The sequence below is a fragment of the Ornithorhynchus anatinus genome, chromosome 13, assembly GCF_004115215.2.
Source record: "Ornithorhynchus anatinus isolate Pmale09 chromosome 13, mOrnAna1.pri.v4, whole genome shotgun sequence".
Lineage (NCBI taxonomy): Eukaryota > Metazoa > Chordata > Mammalia > Monotremata > Ornithorhynchidae > Ornithorhynchus > Ornithorhynchus anatinus.
The window spans coordinates 24,155,028-24,167,011 of NC_041740.1; the positions used below are offsets into that span (position 1 = coordinate 24,155,028).

The window sequence follows — 11,984 nt, forward strand, 5'->3', positions numbered from 1 at the left end:
GATTAACCGTGAGCCTCACATGGGACAACCTGATTACCCTGTATCTATCCCAGCGCTTAGAACAGTGCTCTGCACATAGTTAAAAGTTGCCTTTTCTATGATAGTTAACAAATACCAATATTATTATTATTCAGTGTTATTTATTGAGCGCTTACTATGTGCAGAGCACTGTACTAAAAGCTTGGAATGTACAATTCGCAACAGATGGAGATAATCCCTGTCCAACAATGGGTTCACAGTCTAAATTGGGGAGACAAAACAAAACAAGTAGTCTGGTGTCAATATCATCAAGAAGGAGGTGTCCAGGGAAGCAGCCTGGCTTTGTAGAATGAGCATGCTCCTGGATGTCAGAGGATCTGGCGTCAAAGCCTCTCTCTGCCACATGCTTGCTATGGCATGCCCACAACTTTGGGCAAGTCTCTTATCTTCTCTGTGCCTCAATTACCTCATGTGTAAAACAGCGATTAACTCCTCGACCCTCTGACTGTGAGCCCCATATGCCACAGGGACTGTGTCTAACCTGAATATCTCGTATCTACAGTCCCTGGCTCATAGTAAGCATTTAGCAAGTACTATAAATAAATTCATTCATTCAGTTGTACATATTGAACATATACTGTTTGCAGAGCACTTTACTGAGCGCTTGGGAGAATACAATATAATAATAAACAGACACATTCCTTGCCCACAGTGAGCTTACTGCCTAGAAGGGGAAGGAAGTGTTCGTAGTTAACGAAGCCTCAGCAAGACAGTGAGACCCAGAGAAGTGAAGTGACTGGCCCAGGGTCACGTAGCAGACAAATGGCGGAGCCAGGCTGAGTGAATTTCGAAAGCAACTTGCATGGAACGGGACTAGTCCCAGTCAAAATTATCATGGGAGAAAGTCAACTTGCCACCTGACTTTGTTTTAAAATAGGTTCTGGCTCAGTTCCAACAGAGCCACTGGGCTCTGGGCACCTAATTTATTTATATAAATGTCTCTCTCCCCCTGAAGATTTTATGTAAGGTCATTGTGGATCAGGGAATGTGTCTACCGACTCCGTCATATTGCACTCTCCCAGTACAGTGCTCTGCACCCAGTAAGCGCTCAGTAAGTACCACTGATTGAGTGAGTGAGCCCACACTTTTGAAGCCCTGCCACGTTCTCGAATTGCCCTTGTAAAGCCCCAGGTGTTTGCGGTACCCCACCCCAGCCGAGCTATTTGGGTTTCAAGTGTTATGTTTCCAAACCACCAAGGATGGTCGTGGGCGGGCATTCTTTCTCCCTCTTCCTCTCCAGTTCTCCAGAAAACGCATCGATCGCCCAGCCCTTCATAGAAACCAAGAGGGCCTTCGGGGAAAACGCAACTGTTGATTGATCATTTTGCTGAATAATACATGAAAGAACAGTTAACGTGAAAACTGCAAATGAAAGCAAGTCACAGCAAGGGTCGCTGCGGGTCTAGACTGCAGTGAATCTCTTGGGCGCGGGATCTCCCGATTTCAAGGAAGCCTGCGTGGCTCGGCTGGCTCGGGGGTCAGTGGCCGTAGGAGCCCGCTTCACTGCTGGGAGTCGGCCCTGAGAGGGCAGAGCGTCTCATCGCTGTAGTTTTTTGGGCAGGTTGGGCAGCGGGTGGGCTCTGCCTCTTGCACCTGGAAAGGGACGGGAGCTGTGCGGTCACCTCCACCTTTTGTCCCAGGCCAGGAGGAGGAGGAGGAGGAGGGTTGCCGTCACCACCCCTCCTCAAGTCTTGGGGGACTCGGGTGGGGGATACGGAAATTTGGGAGAACTTTTTAACCTTTCTGCAAAGAGAGCAGAAAGGTGGCGGGGATTCAACCAAAGCAAGTGGTTCTTTGAGTTCCATGATGTTGCTTGTGGGTTATCTGTTTCTCAAGTAACTGTTCAATTTGACAGTCACTGTGAGAACTCAGTGACTTTCCTTCACACTCCCTATAATTGTTACAAGGCCACCTTAGTAACCTGATAATGTAGCAGTTAGCAACTTTTCCCTTCAATTGCGCAATGCAGCTTTTTTGTGTGAAAATGAGTGAGCATTTTAAATGGGCAAGCCAAGTCTAAGCAGATGAGCTCTCCGACTCCCAGGCCCGGGCTCTTTCCACTAGGCCACGCCGCTTCTGTTCCCCTTGGATTGGGGAAGCGAGCGATCCCTTGGGGCAGTCTTTCCCCAGCTACTTCAGTCGCCAGAGACCCCCCTGTGCTTGCGAGCCAGCCGACCTAAACAGGTGGTCGTCGAAGAAAGTAAAAATCCAGGTGAGGAGGGAGTCCTCCCTTGAGTGCAATGAATGAGCCTCGGCCGAGCACCTGCACGGTGGAATCCCCCCTACACTGTAAGCTCGATGTGGGCTGGGGACATGCCATCTCTGTTGCACTGTGCACATCGTGCATTCGCGCACAGTACGCGCTCACTAAATATGACTGAATGAATGAACTGCACTCTCCCAGGCATTCAGTACAGTGCTCGCACACGGTCAGCGCTCAAGAAATAAAATGGATGATGATGATGCTCCGCCAGCAGGAAGCGCTCAAAAAAGCCATTGAGTGAAGGAATCGGTCATAGTGGTTTGCACAGGGGCAGTTTGCGCTCTCTCATCCCAACCGGCTGGGTCCCCGCTGGGGCACAGAGGGCAACGGGCAAGTAGGAGGGGAAGGAGGCAACAGAGCGCATGGAGAGGTTTCCAGCAGACAGGACCCTTTGATGGCCAGAGTGTCCGCAGCAGTCCCTCTAGACTGCAAGATCGCTGTGGGCAGGAATGTATCCGTTTGTTGCTATATTGCTCTCCCAAGCGCTTAATAGTAAGCACTTAACAAATACCAAACACCCCCCCCCCCCAAAAAAAAAACTGTTTAAAGACGCAAGGGAATTGCCCAGGCTTCCTGGCTCTGTCCACACTGAGCAACAGCAGGGCAGCTGGGTACTTATTCTTTGAATCAGTCAATCTTTGGTATTTATTGACTACTTATTGTGTGAAGAGCACTGTACATTCCCTGCCCGCAAGAAGCTCACGGTCTCGAATAAATTCATAAATCAGTTACGGCCAAGTACCTAATTGCTTGGGGGGCTGAAGGCGGGGTGACTCATCAAGTGCATAGAGGACACGGATCCAAATACATAGGCGACACGCGGAAGGGAAAGGGAAAAATGTCAAAACGAGAGGGAGACGGAGTAAGGGAAAAGAGGACTTAATCTGGGAAGTCCACTCGGAGGAATGATCCATGCTTACGCTGGCTCACGAGAGGGCTGCTGGTGCCCAGCCGTTCCGGGACACTTCCCAAAGGTCCTGGACTACTGACCTTACGGACAGAGCAGGCCCTGTTTCTGAACTATTTGCAGGATTCTTCTCTTGGAGACATTCTGTGGCTTCCACAGTCCACCGCCTGACCTGTGCTCTCGCAGTGGCTACTCAGATTTCTTCACAGCTGTTGCTGAGTGGTTAACTCTCTGTGTGTTTGTTTTTATGGTATTTGCTTAGTTCCCGCTGTGTGCCCAGCCCTGAACTAAGCACTGGGGTAGAAAACTCTATGGATCCACAACCAGAACGGTCGCAGATGGAGGTGGGGCGTTCTGAGGGAGAGGGGTGTCCATGGAGTCACTATGGGTCGGAAATGACTGGGCAGCACGAGATGAGACAAGAATATAATAATAATAATAATATTAGTGTTTGTTAAGCACTTACTATGTGCCAGGCACCGTACTGAGCACTGGGGTGGAGACAAACAGATTGGGTTGGACATAGTCCCTGTCCCACACAGGGCTCACAATCTTCATCCCTATTTTGCAATTGAGGTAACTGAGGCACAGAGAAGTGAAGTAGCTTGCTCAAGCCACATGGCAGATAAGTGGCGGAGCAAGGATTTGAACCCTAGGTTCTCTTTCCTCTAGGCCATGCTGCTTCCCACTGTTTACCAAAGTCCCTTTATCAGTAATTTAGAGAAGCAGCGTGGCTCAGTGGAAAGAACCCGCGCTTGGGAGTCAGAGGTCACGGGTTCTAATCCCGGCTCCAGCACTTGTCAGCTGTGTGACTTTGGGCAAGTCACTGAACTTCTCTGTGCCTCAGTTACCGCATCTGTAAAATGGGGATTAGGACTGTGAGTCCCACGTGGGACAACCTGATCACCTTGTATCCCCCCCAGCGTTTAGAACAGTGCTTCACACATAGAAAGTGCTTAACAAATGCCATCATTATTATTATTATTATTATTAATTCCTCGCTTCTTACCACCACTCCAATTCCCTTCCTTTCCCCTCAGGTTGTCGAAGGCATGAAGAAGAAGAAGTGGAGTATTGAGAATATCTCCTTTGGGTCCGGTGGAGCTCTGCTGCAGAAGTTGACGCGGGATCTCTTGAATTGCTCCTTCAAATGTAGCTACGTCGTGACTAATGGACTCGGGGTAAGTCCGGCGGGATTTGTCCCCCACGGAGGGCCGAAATCTGGAACGGTCCCACCCCGCCATGCTTCTCCCCCTCTCTACTGAAAGCTCCTTGTGGGCAGAGAACGTGTCTACCAATTCTGTTGGATCGTACTCTCCCAAGGGCTTAGTCCAGTGCTCTGTACATAGTAAATACCGTTGATTAATTGGTTTCTGTCCTTTTCCTGCTGAGTAATGAGCCAAGCTCCCTTTGAATTCCAGATTAATGTCTTCAAGGATCCTGTCGCCGATCCAAACAAAAGGTCAAAGAAAGGTCGTTTGTCTCTACATCGGACCCCCAATGGGAACTTTGTCACGCTCGAAGAAGGAAAGGGAGACCTCGAGGAATGTGGACATGTATGTATTCATGTGGGATGATTTTCTGTGCCCGTGTTTCCATTCAGTTTACGTGAAGATTCTGTGTAGGGATATTTAGGGCTCCTTGCCAGAATAAAGCAAGGTGAGATGTATTAGGAATTAAAGGTGACCCACATTAATGGAAATATCCGGTTTTCAAATAGTTTTCATCACTTTGTTTTCTCTCTCTCCCTCCCACTCTCTGGCTCTTGTCTTTGTTCTGGACTAGCTGCTCCCACCACCGTGATTTCCTCCTCCTCCTCTCCCTCTTCCCCTTTTCCCCTTCCCCCCTCCCATCCCTTTGCTCCTTTCCCCTGCTGGGTCTGGGCCCCTCCAACTTAGCAGCAGCTTGGCTCTCCTAAATGTCTCATCCATTGTCCGGCCCACCTGACCCCCAGAGAAACCACGGCCCTGTCTAGAATTCCTTAGGCCCAGCAGTTCAAAGATGTGGGTGGTGTTACATCGGCAGGAGAGTGTCAGAATCGATGGATACAAATCACATAGAATTGCACTTAGAGGCAGATGAGAGACGGTCACTTTCTCAGGCAGCTCCATTCCGGGACATCACGTGACCTCTTGGCAAGTGGATTTAGTTTCAGGGTCGTGTTCGGGCCAAGGCTGTAAGAAGGGAGCCTTTCGGCTGGCCAGAGGGAAGGATGTTGGTCTGGGGAATTCTCCTGTGGCCTTTTCTGGGAGATTGAAAGAATGAAAATGGGTGAACACATGATAGAGTGCCCTGAACCCAGTAAGCGCTCAATAAATATAATTGATTGGTATCCCTGAGAGACAGCTGGGACCTCTTCAGTGAGAGCCTGAGTTCTTCTTAGCACACGCCCTGTCCAGTCCGCTGTTGAAAATCCTTCCAGGGTATGGAAGCTTGAAAGAATTCGGGGGGGGGTGCTTGAGGAGGCAGATTGGGATCTCCTCAGAGTCGCAGGCCTCTAGCTGAGGGAGTTGAGGCTGAGGCCCAGGCTTTCACTGCCCCTCCGCCACCTAAGGGCACAGACAGAAGAAGTTGCCAGGTAGGGCACACCTGGGCACGTGGAGACTTTGCACCCTGGAGAGGGTGTTTCCGCTAGCCCGATGGGTCGTCCCGGGATCTGCCCTTTGTCAGATTGGGGGATGGAGGGGGCAAGGGGTGTATATGTGTATATGGGAGGGGGGCGGGGGGTGAATGGGTATGCTTTCTTGAGGGGAAAAAAGCATGTCAGAATTTACCTCAAGCCCTAAAACCATACTTTGCATATTGTAGCCGGCATTGTGGGGTGTTGGCAAGAGATGGCGAAAAGCTGAAAAACAGCTGTGTGCCTCAGTGTTTCTGTCTCTGGGCCTTGGGGTTCTGCCACATTTTCCACTTGTATATCAAAAGGGCATAATGTCAGTCAGTCAGTGGTAGATTTATTGAGAGCTTACTGTGAGCGCCACTCTAAGCCTTGGGAAATTACAGGATGACAGAGTTAGAAGATATAGTCTCTGCTCACTAGGATCTTATGCAATAATAATGGTATTTGTTAAGCGCTTATTACGTGCCAAGCACTCTTCTAAGCGCTGGGGTAGATACAAGGTAATCAGATTGTCCCATGTGGGGCTCACAGTCGTCATCCCCATTTGACAGATGAGGCCCAGAGAAGTGAAGTGACTTGCCCACGGTTAGGCAGCAGACAAATGGTGAAGCCGGACTAGCACCTAAGTCCTGTAGACCGTAAGGTCGTCGTGGGCCGGGAACGTGGCTGTGTGTTGTTATATCGCCCTCTCCCAAGCGTTTAGAAGAGTGCTCCGCACACTCCATGCGCCCAATAAATACGATCGTCTGACTTGTGGCTCCCGGGCCCGTGCTCTCTCCACCGGGCCATGCTGTGCTTTATTAAGCTCTGGGAGAGAATCCCAGGAGGGAGTCAGACACGGTCCCTGCCTTCGGGGATGGGGGGGCTCTGAGAGGAAGATTCCAAGGCCCGCCGAAATGCGGAAAAGGGTGACCCGCCTCGGTTCTCTCGCCTGCAGGACCTCCTCCATACCGTCTTCAGGAACGGCAAGGTGACGGAGTGCTACTCGTTTGACCAAGTGAGGAGAAACGCCCAGCTGAAAGACCACGAGCTGGACCCCGGCCCCCATTAGCCTCCAGGCTCCTCTAGGGGGGCCGGAGGGGTGGGGGTTGGGGGGCATATGTGAGGGTGGAAGGCCTAGCTAATGGTATATTGTACAGAGCTGTGTGGTTTTTGTGTTGGACGATGCAGTACAGCCAAATTATTTGTTGGTTTATGCCCTATATACTGCCCTATTTTTTTGCCAGTGTTTAGAAGATGGAAAGTTGGGAGAGGACACTTAACTGGGGAAAAGGATTCAGCGCTTTTTAGGGCCCTTTGCCAATAGCTAGCGATTCAATCTGGTATTGATCTTTTCACAGATAACACAGCTGAGAAACTTTTTTATATATAACAGAATATCACATAAAGTGGATTTACATACAATGATCATGATTGCTTTATGTTTATATTTAACTTGTATTTTTGTACAAACGAGATTGTGTAAAATATATTTAAGGTTTCAGTGATTTAACGGTATTTCCAACTTTTCATGATTTTTACGAGCACAGTTTCAAGAAAATACTTGAAGAGAAAATTCATTGCCTTTTGTCCATTAATCAGCAAATAAAACATGGCCTTAACCAAGTTGTTGGTGTCACTGTCCCGTTTGAAACACTGACCTCACAGTCCCACGTGGTACTCGTGTTATTTCCGCATTAGAGAACACGATGGTTCTTGTGGAGCGCTCAGGACCCGGGTCGCGGGTCACACCAGTCAGCGCCTCGGGCACGGTGTGAGGTAGAGACCCGCAAAATGCCAAATCGGAAAGGAGTCCATACTGCGAATGGTGCCGGCTATTGCCTATGACTCTAATATGCACCTCAAGATTTCGAAGAGATAATGTTTTTAAGAGAACGCCTCTTCCATGTAGGATATATATATATGTGTATATATATATATACATACCTGTAAAATATTGACAGATGTGGAAGTGGTGTATTTTAAAGTAATGACACTTCTGGGCTTATTTTTCATATTCTAGAGACGACATGACTGCCATGAAATATTGGACTGGGTAGTGCACTTCATTTTATTTTGATTTTTACTTTCTTATCCATCAGGTCTTTTTTTCTTGTCAAACTGGAATTGAACTTTTTTTTTTCCTTTAAAGAAAAAACCAACAAAAACATTGTAGAAAGTAGTGACCCATGCAAACTTCTGGATCTGGACGACGGGGGGCCAGGGCCGGCCGATGGAGAGCGTGACCGACCGGAGCCGGGGCCCGGTCTGGGCTCAACGGGTGCCCCGGGGCGTGGTTCCGAGCCCGCACGGGGCGGCCGCGAATTGAATAACGCTCTGCCAAGTCCCGGCCTGGTCCTGTCGCGTCCAGAGGCTGCTCTCCGGAGGAAGAGGAGGCCGGGCGGGTGGTCCCCAAGCCTCAGGCCGGGAAGACTCTTGCCCGTTCTGAACTCTTTCCCTATCGGGAACGGCCCTTCTGATGTTCGGTGAACTCCCTTAAGGAGCTGGGCCTGGGAGGCTGGGCTGGAGAGGATCCTAGACGAAAAAATCAACCGTCGCCGTGAGAAGGGTCTAAAACCAAAAAGCCATAAAAACACAGCTCTCGGACAGAGCCGAGCCGGCGGAGGCGGCGGGCGACCCCGAGAGGGGCGGTTCGGTGTTAATAGCTGTTCCAAGCACTGGGAAAGAACGTGCTTCTCCGCCTCTCCTGGCGATCCCGGACGCCGAATCGCAGGTGGCTTCGGAGATGGCCGCAGACGGCCACTAGCCGCCCATCCCCGAGGACGGCTTCCCCACCGCGTCACTCTGGGCCAGGAAACACTTTGGTTTTCAAGTTAGTTCGCAAAAGCAATTCTGGAAAGATTCTTTAGGGGAGAGAAGAGCTTGTATTTTTCCACTCGGTGCGCCAAGGGGTTTTGTCAGGTTCCTTGGTTCAAGGAAAGAAAAAAAGCTGCATTTATTGTGTGCCACTAACGATTTTGATAGCTATCGACTACCCACAACGGATATTTTTGTATTTGATTCAACCACTGGGAATATGCTGCGAATGCCCTCTTATCGTCTGTGTACCCCAAATTCCAGGAGCGATCGGTGTTGGCGAGTCTAGACCGGAGTTTAGTTTGGACTTTCTCCGGATGCTTGAAGCTGCTCATCAATGTACATAACGGTTTTCCTGCAATCCTTCATTTCTCCAGTTTCAAGCTGGGCCTCGGTGCCGACCGCCGGTGAGCTCCTGTCAGCGCTCCCACCCCAGGCACCGAGGGATTAACACTGAACTCTTATTGCTGTGCGTGACCCTTACGATATCCTGATTCTTCCAAACAGAAGCAACCTGCATGTTTGGGTTGGCTTTAAATCTCTAGATTTGTAGCTAGTGGAAATAATTAGGCCCCTCCCATTCCGTCACCTAGTCAGATATTTGTATTGAAATAGGAGGTGGGAGTTTTTGTGTTGAGAACCTTAATTTATTTGTAAGCTGTACTTAGCGTAAAACGGCATTCGTGAGGACGCCTCATTTCTTTCCCCGAGACGAACCGTCAGGAAATCGATACGCACTCTTTTTGTAGAGAACTCCACCGTGGAAGATCAGAGGAGCAACTGGGAAGGTGTTTTAGCGTTCCGTTTGCCAAAATCCAGAACTGCGGTTTCAATGAGTTTTTGTAGTTTTACATTCCTTTACCTGTTCCGTGGAGGATGTCCACTCTTCTTAGTCACGTGTTAAAGCGATCCTACTATGTACTCTGCATCGATGAAATCTGTAATGAACATGGAAATAAATTTAGTTCTGTTAGTGAAACAAGCGGCGTTTGGTGGGTTTTCTGTGTTTCCACCGGAGATGCATCGGCTTCACGGTCCCTTTAAGTTTTGTCCCTGGTCCCTGCCGACGCTCTAGGAGACTTGATCCTCATACCCCGATGGTGAATCCTGCCACTATGAAATTGTAACTACGGTTGTGTCGCTAACCCCTAGGTTTGACGGTTTACAGGAGTCTCTCTATCACGGGGGTATCCGAGTTTTCTCGACCGTGAACCGCGTGAGTTTTTCTAATCGATCACAGGGGAGGCAAAAATACGGGTTTTTTTGCACTAGTTAAAAAGTTTAAGAAACGGTCGAATCAACTTTCTTAGTAGTGGACAGTTACGAGCCCAGTGCTGCCCGTGGAAACGGCGGAATAATAGTAATAATGGTAGTGGTATCTGTTAACCGCTTACTATGTGCCAAGCACTGTTCTAAGCGCTGGGGGGGATGTAAAGTGATCAGGTGTCCCATTTGGGGCTCATACTCTTAATCCCCATTTTACAGATGAGGGAACTGAGGCCCAGGGAAGTGAAGTGATTTGCCCAAAGTCACACAGCTGACGCCAGGGCGGCCGGTGGGGGGGCGAGACGGGGACGGGACTGGCTAGGCCGCGGGGGAGATGGGGACGGGACTGGCTAGGCCGCCAAAGTCAACTCTGTATAATAATAAGAATGTTGATATTTGTTAAGCGCTGACTATATGCACAGCACTGTTCTAAGCGCTGGGGGAGATACAGGGTCATCAGGTTGTCCCACGGGAGGCTCACAGTCTTCATCCCCATTTTACAGATGAGGTCACTGAGACCCAAAGAAGTGAAGTGACTTGCCCACAGTCACACAGCTGACGAGTGGCAGAGCCGGGATTCGAACCATGACCTCTGACTCCCAAGCCCGGGCTCTTTGCACTGAGCCACGCTGCAATGTTCCTATTTGTTAAGCGCTCACCTTCTCACTGTCCCGTGGTTCATGCCTCCAAAGAGGCCTTCCCAGACTGAGCTTCCCCTTTTCCCCCTGCTCCCTCCCTGCCCCCCTTTCATCTCCCCCCACCTAAGCCTCCTTTTCCCCCCTTTCCCTCTGCTCCTCCCCTTCTCCCTTCCCCTCCCCTCAGCACCTTGCTCATTTGTACATATCTCTATTACCCTATTTATTTTGTGAATGAGGTGGACATCCCCTTGATTCTATTTCAATAGTATTCAATAGTATTTATTGAGCGCTTACTATGTGCAGAGCACTGTACTAAGCGCCTGGAATGTACAAATCTGTAACAGAGACAGTCCCTGCCCTTTGACGGGCTTACCGTCTAATTGGGGGAGATGGACAGACAAGAACAATAGCAATAAATAGAATGTAGGGGATGAACATCTCATTAAAACAATAGCAAATAAATAGAATTAAGGCGATGTACATTTCATTAACAAAATATTGCGATGAAGTTGGCTTGTTTTTGTCCGTCTCCCCCAGTTAGACTGTAGGCCCGTCAGTGGGCAGGGATGGTCTCTGTTACGAAATCGTCCATTCCAACATCGTCCATTCCAACCGCTTAGTACAGTGCTGTGCACATAGTAAGCGCTCAAAAAATACTATTGAATGAATGAATGAGGAGCGGCGGAGCCGGGATTAGAACCTCTGACGCCCGGAGCCCTTTCCACTGAGCCACGCTGCTTCCCAAGCGCTTAGTACAGAGCTTTGAGCACCGTAGGCGCTCAATAAGTACGACCGAATGAAGGAATGAACGAATGTCATTTCCAACAAAGTCCTTCCTGGGGGGAAATGGAGACCAACTGAGGCCTACCTGATTCTATTTAGTCGCCATTGTTTTTAGGAGATGTTCTTCCCCTTGACTCTATTTATTGCCGTTGTTCTTGTCCGCCTGTCTCCCCGATTAGACTGTAAGCCCGTCAAACGTCAGGGACCGTCTCTATCTGTTGCCGACTCGTCCATTCCAAGCGCTTAGTACAGTGCTCTGCACGTAGTAAGCGCGCAATAAATACTATTGAATGAATGAATACCGCCACCCAGTGGCCGCACGCCGTTACAACAGCTAAAGGCCCTGGAAACCGACCGCGTTGGCCGTAAAAATCATCTTTATCACCTTTGTTAAGCGCTTCCTATGTGCCAAGCACTGTTCTAAGCGCTGGGGTAGATGCAAGGTCATCAGTTTGTCCCACGTGGGGCTCACAGTCTTCACCCCCATTTTACAGCTGAGGGAACTGAGGCCCAGCGAAGTGACTTGCTCTTGCTGACCAGTGGCGGATGCGGATTAGAACCCACGACCTCTGCCTCCCAAGCCCGGGCCCTTTCCGCGAAGCCACGTAATCATTACGGTATTGGTTCAGCGCATACAACGTTCCAGGTACTGTACCGAGCGCTGGGGTGGTT

At 49.6% G+C, this 11,984-nt stretch overlaps 1 protein-coding gene across 1 annotated transcript in view; it reads left to right on the forward strand.

Annotated features, from left to right (window-relative positions):
• NAMPT (nicotinamide phosphoribosyltransferase) overlaps positions 1-9,604 on the forward strand; it is a 41,920-nt gene extending 32,316 nt beyond the window's left edge. Inside the window, exons 9-11 of the mRNA XM_029077685.2 lie at positions 4,250-4,390; positions 4,631-4,765; positions 6,767-9,604. Of these exons, the coding sequence (XP_028933518.1) occupies positions 4,250-4,390; positions 4,631-4,765; positions 6,767-6,880 (390 nt within the window). The 3' untranslated portion in view covers positions 6,881-9,604. The remainder of the gene's footprint in view (positions 1-4,249; positions 4,391-4,630; positions 4,766-6,766) is intronic.
• The last annotated feature ends 2,380 nt before the right edge of the window (positions 9,605-11,984 follow it).